Source organism: Lissotriton vulgaris, unplaced genomic scaffold (genome assembly GCF_964263255.1).
Source record: "Lissotriton vulgaris unplaced genomic scaffold, aLisVul1.2 SCAFFOLD_4149, whole genome shotgun sequence".
Taxonomy (NCBI): Eukaryota; Metazoa; Chordata; class Amphibia; order Caudata; family Salamandridae; genus Lissotriton; species Lissotriton vulgaris.
The window spans coordinates 152,072-171,560 of NW_028245350.1; the positions used below are offsets into that span (position 1 = coordinate 152,072).

At 44.8% G+C, this 19,489-nt stretch overlaps 1 protein-coding gene across 1 annotated transcript in view; it reads left to right on the plus strand.

Annotated features, from left to right (window-relative positions):
• LOC147666470 (uncharacterized) overlaps nucleotides 1-12,549 on the plus strand; it is a 111,438-nt gene extending 98,889 nt beyond the window's left edge. The window contains exon 2 of the mRNA XM_086949065.1: nucleotides 8,818-12,549. Within this exon, the coding sequence (XP_086805191.1) occupies nucleotides 8,818-9,725 (908 nt within the window). The 3' untranslated portion in view covers nucleotides 9,726-12,549. The remainder of the gene's footprint in view (nucleotides 1-8,817) is intronic.
• The last annotated feature ends 6,940 nt before the right edge of the window (nucleotides 12,550-19,489 follow it).

Below are 19,489 nucleotides of genomic sequence, written 5' to 3' on the forward strand. Positions count from 1 at the left end.
TCTAATCTATGGGCATAAAAACCATTGGAAATGTCAAGCGTGGTTTTGAACCTTTTACGCTCAAGACTATTCACTAAAGCAGAGCCATGAGTATTCTGTACTGCGCAGTTACGGCAATGCGAATTTAAATGCCTATAATCCAAAACCAAACGATATGAGCCGTCCGGCTTGTTTACAGTAAAAAGGGGGTTATTCATCGGTGACTCACACGTTTCAATTACACCTTGATATTCCAATTGTTCAAGGATAGCTGCGACTGAAGCTTTGGCTTTACGCCGTATGGGATATTGAGGTTGAGGCTGTGGCTGAGACCGCAACGGAATCTCGTGGCTTGGAGACAATTTATCCCAGCCACACTGATTGCGATACACAGCCGGCGCAAGCGCCAGAGCCCACTCTTCTGCAAAATGCAGTGCTTCCACTCTCGATACAGTGTGCGCGAAACTGGGGAGGATCACCTCCTCCCCTCGCGGAGCTGCGAGAACAAAATGTGGGGCCAGTCAGCCTCCGAAAGCAAAATGTCATACGTAGACGAGAGATTTTCCCAAAATACCCCTTTTACAGTTCGCTGCATGTCACCTTCAATTAACAGGACAATTTCAAAAAGACGTTCAGGGGGAGCAACATGCGTATCAGCAGTTTCAATCACAACATAAGTGTCAGTCGCTGTCACCTTCAACAGTGGACGGAGGGCCTCTCTCACTATGGTAATCTGTGCTGCGCTGTCCAGCAAGGTCAGAGCCCAAGTCAGATTCCGAAGCCGCGTTCTCACTATCTGGGGCATATCGATGCGCTGTCAGGGCGGCGACTTTCTTCGTGGCAAACTGTGGTCTCTTGGGCGTAGCGCCTTCCTGCTGATCTCCACCGGCTCGTGGGCGGGGCTGACCACGTCCTTGCTGGCCACCCCGGCCCCTGCCGCCCCCTCCGCCACCGGTTGACGGAGCCGATGAGTCCTGAAAGGAACGAGGAGAGCGTTGGTCAGAAGCCTGAAATCTTTCAGGTGACTTAATCATCGCGCAAATCATAAACCCGATCTGACTGCGCAGGCAACGGAGACGCAGGAGTAGAAACCTGTGTTTGTTGTTGTTGCTTACCCTGATTCTGCTTTTTAGGCCAATTTTGTTTTTTGGACTTTTGTTGACCACTAGTATCCGAAGACTGACCCTGGGGCTTTTTCTCCTTATCAGGAAAAACTTTAAGCCCCATCGCATTGCGGCCAACCGTTTTATAAGCAGCCACAATGATCCTTGCCAACCTACGCGGTCTCTCGGCCTCGGGAACCAACACCAATGCGTTAGCAACCTGAAAGTTCACCGCATCCCCCTTGACATTCGCAAGGATCAGATCGCAAACTATATCAAAGGTGCCACACAGGCGCATACCCAATTCGACCGCCGTCTCCGGTCCGTGTTCGTCTTGAAAACGTTTAAGGACCGCACCCAGATTTGTCACAGACGTGGTACCATAGCACCTCAAATAGACCGCTGCAAAAGTCCTACCCCAGGACTCACAGTCAACAAGATCAGGCGCTAAATCTTTCGGTGAACTCAGTGTAAGAATCCTATGCTTATCACCAGGACTCGTGTTGGGAAACACAGCTTCTAGCTGGCCGAATTTCTCAGCCAGCCAGAACGGAAAATCATCCTTATCTTGGGGCTTTTTGCCCATCACGGAATTCACCATGACAGGATTGATTTTCAAACCAGCCTGTTCTGCACGAAGCTGTGCACCCCTAGGGGCTGCGTCTTGTACATTACAGCCAGTGTATTGAACAAGCGCTCTAATCACCTCCACAGCGACTTCATGAAGCCGCCGCAGATCAGCCACGTTGCAAGTGGCGCGATCAGGGTGAGGAGTGAATCCAGCCAAAGCGGGCCCTGGTGTGCCCGGAATGGACAAAGGACCTAACCTCGGAGCGGTTAAAGGGTGTGATAGGGCGCCACCAAACCAAACTCCATGCTGCCAAGCATCAATAGGAACCTCCCGTGCTCTGTACGGAGCATACGCAGCCGGTACAGCTGAAGCAGTGTAGGAATGGAAAACACCAGAATTAGCGTTCACCGGCGGAAATGTCACCCACGAATAAAATAGTTCGTACGGGTAAGCATGTTCCTCACTCACCACTAGAACAACAGCCAAGCCTTCCATAGGGACATTATAAGCCCGCAAGTGGTCACGCACCGCAATGCGACTATGCTGCGGGATGTCTACGGCTTGTGCCATGATTACACTGGAAGATGAAAAAAAAACAAAGACTACTTTGTAGCACAACTGGGTAGTAATTCAAAGAAACCGTTTTAGTAAGAATCAAGCTTGAAAAGACCTATTTTAAAAATTAGGTAGGTTTGTTCAACACCACCGTTTTCCGGAAACGGGAATGAAGGGGTTAAGGTTTGAATGATATACTACTCGAGTGTCATGATATAAGGCCAACAACGTATGGGCGCCATGTAGCAGGGTTTCCGTTCTCCCACAGAACTGTGCACAGAGATCTAGAACCTGGGTGAGTTAGGGTGACCCAAAACTCACCTTAGTTTCAGAAATCCCCTTCCAAGCTAGCTACAGTGTCTCATCGGTAGTAATAACTTACCAATGACTTAGACAATCCAGAACATGAACTTAGGGTACCTCAGGTATCGTGGAACACATGAACACTCTTTCGTTATATAATCATTACAAACCGAAACTGAGAGGCAAAGAACACACGTGCAAGTTTGAAATGTTTATTTTTCAATGCAAAGTTCTCAAACGCAGTATCTTATATAATATCAACATACATATTATAAAAAGCAGAGTTAGCAGCATAGTCACTAATCCATAATAAGCAAAAGGTGATAGCATGTTATGATGCAAACTCTATAGAATTCTGTATCACCTATATTTCGCGCACCCTAATTAGCATATTATATTATATCTAAGAAGGTCTTGTTTGGGTTCTAGCAGCGCGGGCCCATACCTCTAATTCTCAGTAGGAGTAGATCACATCAACAGCTACCAGCTCTCTGCATGCGAAGCATCAAGTGTGTGTTCTCATTCCCTGTAACTCTATCTTAAACCCGCGTAGAGCCCAAATGTTGGCAACAACATTATTTGTGTTATGTCTAATGTAGTGCGAGGATCAGGCTTTCAGCAACCTTGTGTTAGGTTATTCTTAGAGGGTGCAGTTCTCAGTGTGCAGACAGTTGTACCAGGCACTACTGATATCAGAGCAATAACATATTATTCTCAAATAAATCACATCTTTCGTCTAGGTTGAAAGCTACAATAACAATTAGGTGTCGTGTGCAAACTGAAGCCGAAGGAAAATATGTCGTTTAAACATTTAATAAACTCATGCTAACTTAACACAATATATAGAAACGCAGTAACCATATGACAATTCTTCACCTCCTGAACTTGTACTTCCTCAATCTTTTCGTTGGTGCACGTATTTTTCCCAGTTTTGCTCAACTCTCCCACACACTTAACCATGTGTTCTACACGCTTAGCAATATTCATCACTTCATCTAAAGGCGGTTCATCCTTCATCCACAGTTCCTCCCTTATTTTGTCATTTGTACATCTCAATACAAATTGATCTCGAATCCTCTCTTCTGTTAACTCACCAAATTTACAGCTTGAAGCTAATTTTCTTAACACAGTTACAAACTGTTCAACCGTTTCTTCCTTTCCTTGCTCTCTCAAACCAAAATAATATCTCTCCATAATAGTACTTACTTTAAATGTAAGTCTAATTGTTTTATACAAATTTCATTCTCATTAAGTCCCCTTTGTTCTGCTTGACTTAATGCAGGTAAATTCTCTAAAACTTCCTGTCCTTCCCCACCAATGCAATGCATCAAGAGAGCATGTTTCCTTTCTGCACTTAGATTTGTGCCACAGACCCTTGCGTAATTCTCAAACATTTTTTTCCACTTTTTCCATCCAATAGGTGGATCGCCTGGATCAGAAAGAAAAAACGGTGGCGAAGTTACATTCTGCATTTTCAGACGCACTTCTTTGAACTTTTCTACAGGTTTAAATAAATATATATCCTCACCTTTTTCTAACTTAAGTAAACCACCAAGAGTATGCTCTATCTAATTTCACTTATTACATTTGTTTTCCATATAACACTATAACTTTACTTTTCTTAGAGCATCATATACACATCAAAACAAAAATATTTTTTTTTATTAAAAAGAGAAAAAAACAAATAAATTGGTGTGCTTATCAGCCTAAGCACAAACTCCTCTCCTTATCTTTAATCTCCAATTGTTTTTCTTTTTATACAATGAAAAAAAAAATTACTTCACCACTGACAACCTCTCTTTCCCATGTTCGTTTTGATTGGTGTTTCTTATTCCTATGAAACAGCTTCTTCCTTTTCTATTCTTCTGTTTTCACTTTGAAAACGCTTGTATCTCACCATAAATTGCCTTCAACTGACGTTATTAATACATTTTTCATCCTTCCAATGTTCAAGTCCGTTTTATCCTTTCAAAGACGATGAAAACACAGTTTCTTCGATTTATCCACACTTAAGATGGCCGCCGTGTGACGTCACAAACACTCGGTTCTGTTTCTCTAGTCAATTGGGCACATCCTTAAACAATTCATCTCAGTACTTTTTTCCCACACCTAAGATGGCCGCCACGTGACATCAGAAACAGTCAGTTCTATTTCTTTAGGCAATAGAGCTTGTTTTCCAACATTAGTAAATGTCTCTACGGTGAGTGTAGCTTGTTTTCCTTTACTCTCGGCAGTGGAACGCAGACGAGGTTCATGCGTTTCACTTCAGAGCACAGCTGACCGAACTCTCCAAAGCGTCGCACTTCTTCCTCACCGATCTGCCTCACAGCTTGCCAGTGTCCGACACTGTTTTCAGCTCACCGCCGTGCTCGTTATCTTCGACACAGATTTTCACCACGAGGTATCATCTTGTTGAGGTTGTTGAATTCACCATCGGTACATCACACCACCAAACGTCGCCAGTGTAATAAAGCGCATACCAATGGAAGTATGGTAAAGATAGGAGGTCTTTATTGAACAACCTCATCCAACATCCAACAGGAATAACTGACAAAGTTGGAACCTTCCCACGGTTCACATAAGGAACATTCCACTTACTTGGTTCCATGCTGGAACACTCCCATGGAACCAAGTCACATCATCACACTTGCGTGTGTTGTATACATAATTAGCAAGATCACATACTAGGTAATTGTCAAATATGATTGTCTCCATTGTGTATCTTTTGTAGAAAATTCCCTCTATCTTTACAAAGGATGGGAGGCTCTCCACAAGAATCAGCATTAAATGGTTTTAGTTTATTGCTGTGTTTTCCAGTAAGCTATTGTTGGAGGGCACTATACGCCCCCCTTGTTCTTGCATACTTTCCGGAGAAGGTAAAAGCATGGGACAGTAGAGGGTAGTGTTTTACAGAAATGAAAATGTTGCCATTCCCCTGTCCCCAATTCACAACAATCAGTATTTAATAATGACTGAAAAGCCTTTTGCTCCTAATTGCAAACCATCATTAAAACCACATTCCTGTCCCTTATCGGATGACTTTGATAATTCTGTTGTCATTGCGTAATGTGTTAATGGCCTCCCTTTGTCCATTACTCAAGTTAGATCTGATTCTTCCTTTCTTGCCTTGACTGGTGAACAACTTATTTGAACAGGTCTTTGGTGACCGAGTCACTAAAGACATCCAGATTATCATGAGGCAAAGAGGAGTTATATGTAGCTTGGTTTTTTTAACCGAGTTAGGCTTCCCTGATCTATACGTGCCGCCTATCCAAGCAACACTTCCTGCTCTTTCGTTGCACATATATTTCCATTATCCAGACCAGCCAATGTCATGAAGTATCAGCATCTCTTGAACACAAGTCATGTTTTTTGTATTGGGCTCCCCCATACTCATGTTCATTGGCTTGGGTCTGATTTTATGTTGATATCTTAGAAAAGGAAATATGTAAATTCTACATGAACTGTAATCTAAGTCCCTACTGGGGCAGAAATATAAGCTAAGGTTATGGATATTTAGTTTATCCATTGTCAGTTAATGTTGTGATGAGTTAATAATCATATCTCGCCTTGTTCTATCACCTTTCTCTTCCAATAGGGTGAGTTATCTTTTTGTCTTCCATTTGCTCGTTCCTGTCTTTCTCTTCCTCTGTTTGTGCCTCTTGCTTTAGTTTTTCCTTTTTTTGTGATATTCCATTGTCCGTCCTTGTCTCAGTAACCTGTACACAGCGAAAAAAGTGCCAGTTTGGTTTTTGTCTTCTCGGTAGTTGCTAGCTGAGTCATCTGAGTCTGAGTGACCTTCTGAGCTTGATTCCCCCATCAGAAGTTCCTGTTGTGTTTGTGTCAATGTCATTTGTACTGCTCTCCTTACTTATTCGTATCATCTTACAACGTTACAGACTCTTCCAGTACAGTAGTCTTGCTTTTCCCTTTAGAATTTCCTCTTTTGTACTCTTTACCTCTTCCTTATCACTTGTTCGTCATTCTCGTTGTCCTTAAGTTCAGCTCTTCGTTTCAAGTAAAAAAAATGCGAGGTTGGAGAACTCCATCGGACTGCAGACTTAGAACTGTAACAAAGAAGTAAAACAAGTTAGCAGGCCTTTCCCATCTATGAACTCATGATCTGGAACAACATCCCTGTATCCATCAGGACCGCCCCAACATTGCTCCCGTTTAGGAAAGAGTTGAGGACTCACTTCTTTAAAAATAATGTATGCTCATCTTTGGCCCTAGCTTTAGGCTAGGTTTGCAGTGTATAAATAACATATAGATACATACATAAAGAAGCTGGCCTAGCCTACACTAACGTTTGAATACTTTTGAAAAAACTCTTGTGAAAATGTTCATGGGAGAGTTGAGAATGGTTCTCCCACCAGAGCACCCCTGGCATCCAGTTAAGATTTTAATGTTGTCTTATCAAGAGTAACAAGTCCACCTTTTAAGCCACTACATGACTGCAAGCTTTACTGTAGATAGTTGTCCACTTAGTAGCAGTCACTTCCTCAAACAGATAGCAAACTGCACGCCCCATAAGTAGATGAACAGTTCCTGCAAGTTACAAAGACAAAGTTAAATATGCACCTAGGGGCTTATTTATAACACCCTTGCGCCGCCGGTGCATCACTTTTTGCCATGTTAAAAGTGGCGCACTGGAGGCGCAAGGGGCTTGTAAATAAGCCCCCCAGTTTAAGATGCACTTGTGCTCTACATTATCAGAATTGAAAATCTATGAAAAAGAAGACCATTTTTGCACCGGCGCAATTTGGCATATTGTTTTCTACTCGTGCGGAGACTAGGGGTGGGCGTAATTCGCGTAGTCGTGTTACGCAAAGCTCAGCGAAATGGTAAAAAATCTCTGCGAGCACGCAGAATTCTGCGAACACGCGGAGTTGTTTGTTCTGCCCGTTCACAATGCTTTTTTCCTGTTTGCGTGCTCGGGGGAAAATATCTTGCGAACACACATTTTAAAAGCGTGAACAAGCAAAAATTTCCGAGAAGCCGCGTATCGCGGATGTTTTGGCAATTCCGTGTCCTCTGTGGAACGCAAAATTACCCAAATTCCGCAAGCGGAACTGAATTTACCGCCCAGGCCTAGCGGAGACACCACATAGAAATAACACAGGCTGAGTCCACGTGTGATAAAGATGCAACCATTGCTTTTCTACCCAACATACCTCTAGTAGATATTTGTAAAAGCAGAAATATGTGGTTCTCTACATCCTTTCATAAAATATTTCTCTGGTGACCTCAATGCAAGGAAGAAGCCCAGAAGTGCTTCATTGTTCTAAGCATATTAGTAACTCAATTAGCCATTCTTTCCTTTTAATTAATCAATCAGCGGTTTATAGACCACGCTACTCACCCATGAGGGTCTCAAGGTGCTGGGGGGGGAGAGGGAGGAGCAGCTCTGGGTCAGTCGAAAAGCCAGGTCTTGAGGTCCTTCCTGAACGTGTGGAGGGTTGGGGAACATCTGATGTTGACCGGGTGCTCATTCCAGGATTTGGCTACGATGTAGGAGAAGGCTCTCCCACCGGCTCTGTTTCTGCGGATGTGGGGGACCTCTGCCAGGGCGAGGTCAGTGGAGCAGAGTTTCCTCTTGGGTACATGGAAACATATTTGGTCGTTGAGGTATGTTGGTCCGATGTTGTTGAGGGGTTTGAAGGCGTGGGTGAGGGGTTTGAAGGTGATCCTCTTCTCGACAGGGAGCCAGTGGAGGCTTCGTAGGGTCATATGTTTGTGGCGTGGTGTCCCTAGAATGAGCCTTGCTGCGGCGTTCTGGACGTTACAGATTCTTTTAAGTTAATGCATAACGTGTGATGTGCCACAGCTTGCTGCAAATGGAAAATGTTACTCTCTTGCAAATACTATCAGCTTGTCATGTTGCAGGCTCACATGCATCACCCACTTGCTGTATGGTTGGAAAGTATATAGGTTGCTCAGATTAAGCAGTTTATTTTTTTGATTTTACACATATAAGCAGTCGTACTCCGATGGAGAAAACAACACAATGATTTAAGTTGGAGTCTGCGCGCTGATGCATTATGCCTTTCAGCTATGGGATTACAAGTCGTTCTCCAGATCAAAACTCAATCTTTAAATTAATTTTTTCTTAGTAGTCAGAACCCAACCCATGAGAGATCACCACATGTGAGCTGTAGAACTACAAGCAGCAAATGATTGTTTACAGGTGGTAAAATTTTCCTTCCTTCCTAGATATTACTGTCCACCTTTCTCATATTATAACCGTGCATTTCTTTCAAGAAATATTTCCCATGTATAATTTTCAGTGTTCATTTTATTCTACAGATCAGGAGTCGCAGACAGAAAGTATGAATGGGAAAGAGAAACGTAAAGCTTCTGGAGGAAGGAAGAATTTTGCTTATAAAATGAATAAAAGAAAACACCAAGAAATACAGAGGAGTGAGAATTTTAACAATAAAACACTACTTGCAAGGCAGAAAGGAATATGCACCGGCCTAAGAGCTTATGCCTGTGCTGAGTGTAAGAAGACATTTACTGGAAAGGCGCATATTTTACTGCACGAACAAACACACACAGATCGGTATCCCTACACTGAGAATGAAATGAGGTTTGCTGATAATGCAACACATGAAAAAACTCACAGTGGAGAGCTGCCCTCTCACTGCAATATCTGTGAGAAAACTTTTACTCAGGAGGGAAATCTACAACATCAAGGCGTACTCACAGGAGAGAGGCCCTATCACTGCACTGTGTGTTCCAAACCCTTTTCTCAGAAGACAAACCTTGTACTGCATCAAAGAACACACACTGGAGAGCAACCATATCACTGCATTGAGTGTTCCAAGCGCTTTGCTTATAAGGTATCCCTTGTACGGCATCAAAGAACTCACACCGGAGAGCAGCCTTATCACTGCATTGAGTGTTCCAAGCGCTTTGCTTATAAGGTATCCCTTGTACGGCATCAAAGAACTCACACAGGAGAGAGGCCTTATCACTGCACTGTGTGTTCCAAGAGATTTTCTCGGAAGGCGAGCCTTGTACGGCATCAACGCGTACACACAGGAGAGAGGCCTTATCACTGCACTGTGTGTTCCAAACCCTTTTCTCATAAGGCAAACCTTGTACTGCATCAAAGAACTCACACAGGAGAGAGGCCTTATCACTGCACTGTGTGTTCCAAGAGGTTTTCTCGGAAGACGACCCTTGTACGGCATCAAAGTGTACACACATGACAGAGGCTTTATCACTGCACTGTGTGTTCAAAATCTTTTTCTCATAAGGCAAACCTTGCACTGCATTAAAGAACTCACACAGGAGAGAGACCTTATCACTGCACTGTGCGTTCCAAGGGGTTTCCCCTTAAGGAAGCCTTGTACACCATCAAAGCATACACACAGGACAGAGACTTTATCACTGCACTGTGTGTAGCAAGAGCTTGGATCTTAAGGCAAGCCTTGTACGCCATCAAAGAGCACACAGGCGACGGCCACGACGCTGCACGGGGTAGGGAAACTGCTGTAAACAAAAGGTGGTGATCAGCAACCTCAAGTAACACATACGAGATGGAAGCCTTCTCAAAGCACTGCCAAAAAACTTTCATTTAAAAAAGAAATGTGATCATTTACATCATCTAAGAATCTACAGCTGAAGTTAAACCTCCTATGACATCTAACGATCCTTCCAGGCTGAGATCCTCCCTTTCCTCTGAATGTCAGGAAGAGCTTTGAGTTAAATGACAGACTCTTTTTAACGTTCGCAGCGTCTCCAAACAGAATGGAGGTTCTTCAACTTCACTAACTTCACTTCACCAAGCAACGAACTTCACAGAGGCTGTTTCACTGCGAATTAAACCTGTCAGACTCTCATCAAATGCATGCATTGTTGAGAACCTGTTACCAAGTGTGGATCATAAACTATCTTAAGAGACATAACTTCTAGGATTCAACAAAACATTATTGAAAGACCTGAGCACATGGGAAAAAGAAACTAGGAGAAGAAATAGGAACCAATAACCACTTGAAGAAAAAAAAAGTATAAACTCGTTCCATCACTGAAGCAGGAACATCTACTCCCTATCAGTATCTTCAGACCGGCTGTGACAATATTCTGTACAACCCATCCAGGCTGAGCGATCAAAAGAGGATTCATGGCTGTCCAGATTCTAACAACTTACAAAGGAGGCACCAACCATATAATTCTGCAGTTTCAACTGCAGAGACCGTTACACAATTCATAATGTTTTGAGATGGTTTATTCTGGTGAGAATTTTTTTGATAATCAATTTTATTATCATTTTGAGAAAAAAAGGCAGCATACATCTTACACAGTAAAGCCAATTCCATCTCTAACAGACAGTAAAAAACCCCACTGTTAGGGTAGGAGTATTTATGCAAGCCACCCCAGCTGGAAAGCAGCACCCCGTTACATGGGAGAGCCAAAGCTGGCAATTGAAAAGAGTGGGTTCAGCTATTTGCCCCAAACCCTATGGAACCTCGCAGGACAACCATGTGTCTCAAAGAGGGGTTCCTCCTGGGCCGCGTACCAATCCACTCCCCGACGCCACTTTCGCAGGATAGGGGGGTTGGGCTGGGCCCAGGCCGCTGCAATAACTCGTTTAGCCACAGCGACCGCCGTTCCTAGGCTAAGCTTTGTGCGAGGCTCCTCTGGGGTCACTCAGACACCAGTGCCCAGGTCGCCACCCACATTTGGGTGTGTGCTCGGAGCTTGCTGTGACTGGTAGCAAGCCCTGGATCAGCAGTGACGTGTGTAGGAGAGTAGGATCTGCTTCTTATAGTTACCCCCACTTTTTGCTGATGTTTCAATGTTTTTCGACTTTAGTCTGGCTGGGGCCTTGCTATCCTGGACCCCAGCCTAGCTGCTCCCTCTCTAAAATGATTCCAAGTACTTTAGGTACACTCCTGTGTTGTGTATCAATTTAGATTCCGTATGAATTTCCCGATTCATGCCCTTATATAGGTACATTTCACATTGCCCTTATATAGGCATAGAAATCCAGTCCATATTTAGGCATAGTCCATGCTACCCAAATACAGGCATGGCTACTTACATCCGTTCATCTACGTCACAAAGAGTTCCTGAAAAACCAGATTCTGAAGCCTTTAGGACTTCCCCTTGCTTGGATATTGATTTCTCCAAGAACTCATTTATTATGCATGAACATCTATTCCTTAGGGGTTCATTCATAACGTTCGTATACCCGACTTTTACATCAATACTGGCATTCCTAAACACCTTCAAGGTATAAATACACCTTCACTTGCTATGGCAAGGCACAGTGCGGTTCGGCTACCTACCTGCATGACGCGGCTCGCCACAGCAAGTCCGGAAGGAAGTCAACTCCCCAACTGATGCACTGACCAGACGCTGTCATCCTCCTCGCCGAGAATCCAGCTCCAGTGTTTCTGATTCCCTTTGCAGGGTGTTAGAGATAGAGTCCCGGGAAAGAGATACCAACCTCTCTCATATCTGACCACTAGATTTGTAGACAGCTTTACTGATAAAGGTGTCTGGCACACAAATTATGATGTATGGAAGTCGGGTTTCAGTGAATATCCTTTGTGCATCACTCAGTAAAACTGTCTTGATTTGTTTTGATCCTTTTAAAATCTTTGTTCCAATCACGCTTCAGAATTGCAAAATAATGGATTTCATTTTGCTTTCCAAACTGCTGATATATTCTGAAATAAATCAGCAGTTAAGAAAGGTAAGATGTTGTGTGTTAGAAAAAATTACACCCTGTAGCCTTTCCTTTCACACTTTATTCACACCAGCAAGATTGTCACATAGTTCACTTTAAAAACACCAATCGCTTTGGAATCAGAGTAAGAAAAGTAAACACCAATCCCCATGTTAACAGAGTAAGCAGGAATTTGCCAGAAGACGTAGCCCTAAATTTGACCTCCGCCTTTAAAGCACAGCAGATGTGATGAGATAAATACAAAATGTAAAGGCACCGTTATTTATTACTCTTTTACGACTCTCACAAAAATTAACTGGCAGCCCACAGTTAGGGGAACTCTGTTCTATGATATTGATTGATCGACTTATTGGAATATACATGAATTCTAAAATAAATGTTAATCGATTAATTTACTCAAATTCTGTCAACTCTTCTGTGATTTTCTTGCTTTTGGAAAGAGAGTGCTTGAAATATATGTCTACGTTCCTCCTCATCAGGAAGGTGTGAGGGACCCGATGTACCACTGTTGGTCCGTCAAAGCTTAAAGCGGTGGGCACAGAGACTCAGCTGGAGGGTTTCAGTATCATACCTGTTTATCAATACTACTCATCCTCACTGATTGAAATAAGTGACTAGAGCTGATTCCCTCCTCCCTTGTCCACTAGCTGGGGGGGGGGGGGGGTTGAGTCTCATACCTGTTTATCAATACTACTCATCCTCACTGACTGAAATAAGTGACTGGATCTGGTCCCCTCCTCCCTGGTCCACTAGCTGGCTGGGTTCAGTATCAAACCTGTTTATCAATACTACTCATTCTCACTGATTGAAATAAGTGCCTAGATCGGATTCCCTCCTCCCTGGTCCACTAGCTGGGGGGGGGGGAGGGGTTTGGGGGTTCAGTATAATACCTGTTTATCAATACTACTCATCCTCACTGATTGAAATAAGTGCCTAGATCGGATTCCCTCCTCCCTGGTCCACTATCTTGGGGGGTTCAGTCTCATACCTGTTTATCAATATTACTCATCCTCACTGATTGAAATAAGTGACTGGATCTGATTCCCTCCTCCCTTGTCCAATAGCTGGGGGGGGGGGAGGTTCAGTATCATACCGGTTTATCAATACTACTCATCCTCACTGATTGAAATAAGTGACTGGATCTGATTCCCTCCTCCCTTATCCACTATCTTGGGGGGTTCAGTCTCATACCTGTTTATCAATATTACTCATCCTCACTGATTGAAATAAGTGACTGGATCTGATTCCCTCCTCCCTTGTCCAATAGCTGGGGGGGGGGGAGGTTCAGTATCATACCGGTTTATCAATACTACTCATCCTCACTGATTGAAATAAGTGACTGGATCTGATTCCCTCCTCCCTTATCCACTATCTTGGGGGGTTCAGTCTCATACCTGTTTATCAATATTACTCATCCTCACTGATTGAAATAAGTGACTGGATCTGATTCCCTCCTCCCTTGTCCAATAGCTGGGGGGGGGGAGGTTCAGTATCATACCTGTTTATCAATACTACTCATCCTCACTGATTGAAATAAGTGACTGGATCTGATTCCCTCCTCCCTTGTCCAATAGCTGGGGGTGGGGGAGGTTCAGTATCATACCGGTTTATCAATACTACTCATCCTCACTGATTGAAATAAGTGACTGGATCTGATTCCCTCCTCCCTTATCCACTATCTTGGGGGGTTCAGTCTCATACCTGTTTATCAATATTACTCATCCTCACTGATTGAAATAAGTGACTGGATCTGATTCCCTCCTCCCTTGTCCAATAGCTGGGGGGGGGGGAGGTTCAGTATCATACCTGTTTATCAATACTACTCATCCTCACTGATTGAAATACGTGACTGGAGCTGGTCACCTCCTCCTTGGTCCACTAGCTGGGTGGGGGGGTTCACTATCATACCCGTTTATCAATACTACTCATCCTCACTGACTGAAATAAGTGCCTGGATCTGATTCCCTCCTCCCTGGTCCACTAGCTGGCTGGGTTCAGTATCAAACCTGTTTATCAATACTACTCATTCTCACTGATTGAAATAAGTGCCTAGATCGGATTCCCTCCTCCCTGGTCCACTAGCTGGGGGGGGGGGGGAGGGGTTTGGGGGTTCAGTATAATACCTGTTTATCAATACTACTCATCCTCACTGATTGAAACAAGTGACCAGAGCTGATTCCCTCCTCCCTTGTCCACTAGCTGTGGGGGGTTCAGTCTCATACCTGTTTATCAATACTACTCATCCTCACTGATTGAAATAAGTGACTGGATCTGGTCCCCTCCTCCCTTGTCCACTAGCTGGGGGGGGTTCAGTATCATACCTGTTTATCAATACTACTCATCCTCACTGATTGAAATAAGTGACTAGAGCTGATTCCCTCCTCCCTTGTCCACTAGCTGGGGGGGGGGGGGTTGAGTCTCATACCTGTTTATCAATACTACTCATCCTCACTGACTGAAATAAGTGACTGGAGCTGGTCACCTCCTCCCTTGTCCACTAGCTGGGGGGGGGGGGGGGGGTTGAGTATCATACCTGTTTATCAATACTATTCAACCTCACTGACAGAAATAAGTGACTGGAGCTGGTCACCTCCTCCCTTGTCCACTAGCTGGCGGGATGGGGAGTTCAGTCTCATACCTGTTTATCAATACTACTCATCCTCACTGATTGAAATACTTGACTGGATCTGGTTCCCTCCTCCCTGGTCCACTAGCTGGCTGGGTTCAGCATACATTCTAAAATCCAGTTTTCATGATGTAAACAATAAAGGCAAGGGAATCCCGTAGGTTTTATTATCAAAGGAGAGAGAGACGCTAGTTCTTTTCCACTAGGGTATTGTAGTTAAACAACAAGAACTAGCTCTGTCAGTGTGCTATGTGTCTGTGTGGGAAACCATTTGGTTTTTTATGAAGGTCCTCACCCACCAACCTAGTTGGTGGCATGCTTCATCATCGGGCCCCACTCGTAGCACCGAGTGTGCCTCAGGTGTGCTGCGATGCCAGATTACTCCGGAGCGGGTTTAATTGAGTCGTGAGTGTACAATGCGTGAGTGTTGCATGAGCATTTAAAATACTGTCCTTGGGGTCCCAAAGATTGCTTTATTGGTGGGCCCAAGGCAGTAATTAAAAACAAAGGCTTTGGATGTGCATGGTAGACTTATGGTCTCCAACGTCCAGTGCGGTCGACTAGTTTCAGCCAGCCCTTTTCTTCTACTGGCTGTCTTCAGGACCTATTATGTGTAAGGCTGTTACAGGGATCTTTATGTTTGTCAGTGCCCTGTGTGTAAAGCACGCGCTAAGGTGCTTGTATATGCAAGAGGTCTTTCCTCTCAGTTTGTACCTGTTACGGATTTAAAAGAGAGACAGACAAAAAAACACATAATGTAAAGGCACTTAGTATTCGGCCATATACACGAAGTGAGTCAGCGCCAGGTGCCTAAACGTGTCAGCGAATAAGGCGGTAGAGTTGGCACTGGTGGCGGAACGTGGCATGTAGCCGATCTCATTATATATGCGATATGGGTGCTAGTGTCTAAATGCGGTCAAACATTGCTGTGAAGCACTGCTTGCACATATACTCAGGGGCCAAAGCTCCATGGACCTCTGCTGGGGCCAGGACCTTTTTGCACTCTGGAATCAGTGGAGAGAAAACAAAATTTCATTGTGTGGGGGAGGCTTTGGCCATGTGCTACAGGCGGTAAACGCAGCATGACTGGCAGCTGTACTGCGAGCGGGGCCGGCCTCTATTACTTACTTCGCATGGTCTCCAGACCCGAAAGGAACCTGTTGTCCGGTCGTGAGCTCTGATGGAAATGAGCTCCTGGAGTTGCGGCATTTAAATACCTTAGCGGTATCACAGGTGTAGCTCATTGCTAGCAAGAGTGTGTAGTGTTCTCCCCGATCTCGCGCTGCTCACAGGAGGCGTGTCAGCGGGTCTGTATTATTTTGGAGATCATAGTAGTAGAATGAGGTTTAGGATGAGTCAGAGAGTGGAGGCAGACAATATATATTTAGGGAGGTACAGGGTGAAATATAGGGTAGTGCATTGGATACAACATGGCTAAAACACTTTCGCAAAGGCAATATCTCTTTGATTGGTCAGACCTATTGGCTTTGCCAAAGCTTGTTTTAATTTAACTTTATGGTCCACTTGTATTCCGGCAAGAGCAACGGCCATAATCACTTCACTCCCAATTGCGCCATTTTAGAGGTGCCGTATAGGAAGCGTGCTCTCTAGTCTTTGCTAGTTTGGATATGCCATCCATCCACGCCCTATTTTAGACTGGCAGCAGCGAGAAGCACGCTAAAGGTAAGCCTTTCTCCGTCCCTCTATGCCCAGACCATGGCAGGGCCCAGGGACACTGCCCAGTCTTCTTTCCGCAGTCGATAAGCAAAGACTCAATACTACTGTTAAATGATTTGCTTCTGTGCAGCATTGAACCTATTAATTTTAAGTTCCTCACTGGTGCAACCGAGTAGCTAAGGCGCAGCACACACATTTCATCTTTACCCTCTCTCCCGGTATCTTCTAGAATTTCTAATCGAACTGTATCTCATAATTGTCAGAATCTCAAAACAACATGAATTCTAATCGATGTCTGATGGTTAAACCTGTGCCTGAGGGGAGGAGCCTGGACGACGCATTTTGATTCTGCATGAATAGCAGAAACCGGCTTAAAGCGGGCTCGGACCCTGATCTTACATTCCTCCTGGTTATTGTTTCAAATTAGCCAAAGGACCCATATGATTATTTACAAAAATAAATGTTTAGTCTCCTCATTCACTATTGAGGCATTTTTATTTACAGAATATACTCTCAATATTTCTCATTCTAAATGTCATTTAATATAAATGAATCCAATAAAATGGCACATGCTCTCTGGCCCTGTGAGGAACGTTATTACTTCAATACTGGAGTCGATCTCTCTAGTCTAGGAACTAATAGTTTTATCTTGCTTTAAGATTTTAATCTCCATGTGGACAGGGAGTCTGACAAGGAACTCATAGAGTTGCTATTTATTCAGCCTTTGGTTTGCTGTAACTTGTAACAGGATCAACTCACTGAGCAGGCCATATTCTTGCCCTTGTCTCGTACTCCAAGCTTTCGTCACCACTCTTTCTACTTTAGAACTGACGTAGATGGACTACAAAGCAATATTGTTGTCAATCAAGGAGAGAGAACAAAACATAACCCAATGAGCCTTACAGCATTGCTCATCACCCATGGTCTAAATTGGGCCGTCTAAAATTGATCCCCTGCTTAGAGCATACTGTGCCTGAGCCTCCTGGTAGCATCGACAACTATGTAGATTAGTTTAATGAAAGGATCACCGTTAGAAATGGGGTCTCTAGTTGGCAAGTGCTTGCACCTTTGTCCAAGTAGGGACCCTTTTTCCTAGTCAGGATAAGGGAGTTACACTCCTAAAATAACCCTTGCTCACCCCCTTGGTAGCTTGGCACGAGCAGTTAGACTTATTCTAGAGGCAGTGTGTAAAGCATTTACACATAACCAACAGTAATAAAGTGTGAGTACTACAAAAGGACACCACACCAGTTTAGAAAAATATCCAATATAGACCAAAAACGATAAAAATCCACATTACAGTACTTAGAAATCTTCAATAACAAAATAACCTTGAAAAACAGTTCCTTGAAATCTATAGCTCCGCCTGGGGCTATCGCCGCGTCGTGAACAAACAAATCCAAATAGTTCTGGCTGACCGCGGCGTTGCAGGTCAACTACCTTTAAGAAATGCAAGGCATCAGCAACCTCTCTTGAGCTTCCGAAAGCACGGCATCCACAGGCGTCAGTTCTGTAGGTCGGTTCAGGAGTCCTCGGGCCCCACCAGCCCCTCTGTGCCCATCACTGTGTCCCCTCGCCCCGTGTGTCTCTCACCGTGATCCCAAGCCCTCGTGTGCTCATCGTTATGACCTCGCGCCTCGTTAATGAACAGTGCCCCCCTCCTGCCTCTCTGTGCCCGTCACTGGGTCCACTCACCCCGTGTGTCTCTCACTGTGATCCCAAGTCCCCGTGTGCTTATCATTATGACCCCGCACCTCGTTAATGAACAGGGACCCCCGCCGCCCCCTCTGTGCCCGTCACTGTGTCCCCTCACCCCGTGTGTCTCTCACCCCGTGTGTCTCTCACCGTGATCCCAAGCCCTTGCGTGCTCATTATGACCCCGCGCCTCGTTAATGAACAGTGACCCCCGCCGCCCCATCTGTGCCCGCCACTGTGTCCCCTCACCCCGTGTGTCTCTCACCCCGTGTGTCTCTCACCGTGATCCCAAGCCCTTGTGTGCTCATTATGACCCCACGCCTCGTTAATGAACAGTGACCCCCGCCGCCCCCTCTGTGCCCGTCACTGTGTCCCCTCATCCCATGTGTCTCTCACTGTGATCCCATGCCCCTGTGTGCTCATCATTATGACCCCACACCTCGTTGATGAACAGTGACCCCCCTCCCGCCCCTCTGTGCCCGTCACTGTGTCCCCTCACCCCTTGTGTCTCTCACCCCGTGTGTCTCTCGCCGTGATTCCAAGCCCCCGTGTGCTCATCATTATGACCTCACGCCTCGTTGATGAACAGTGACCCCCTCCCGCCCCTCTGTGCCCGTCACTGTGTCCTCTCACCCTGTGTGTCTCTCACACCGTGTGTCTCTCACCGTGATCCCAAGCCCCCGTGTGCTCATCATTATGACCCCACACTTCGTTAATGAACAGTAACCCCCTCTGCGCTTGTCACTGTGTCCCCTCACCCCGTGTGTCTCTCAGCATGATCCCAAGCCCCGTGGGCTCATCATTATGGTCTGGTGTGCCTGGTGTGTTCTTGAGGAGCCTCAGATTTAGCCCCTCATGCCAGCTCTGCCCCCCTCCCTCCCTCAGTGAAATACCAGCAATTTTTTCATTTTTTAAACTTCTGCAAAAGAACAGACATGACATTCAGTAGTGAATTTAAATGAGGACTTGTATTTCATTCAATGTCTGAAATGTAGACACAGCTTCTGCAATGACTCCGGGCAGCGTCTTCTAATGTTCTAAGCATGGGCGGAGTTTGCGAATTTGCGATACGCGAATTCACGCGAATTCGTAATTAAGATTTCTCAAAAATCCGCCAAATTCTGCAAGCTTGCGAATGTTTTTTTTTGCGAATTTTTTTTACCAGTTCGGGAACGAGAACTCGCGCATGTGGTCGTAACGGTCGCAAACATGTTGTTTCCACTTCACCAGCCTGCTCGCGATGCCTTTTTCCTGTTTTGGGTTGCAATGACGTGTTCGGG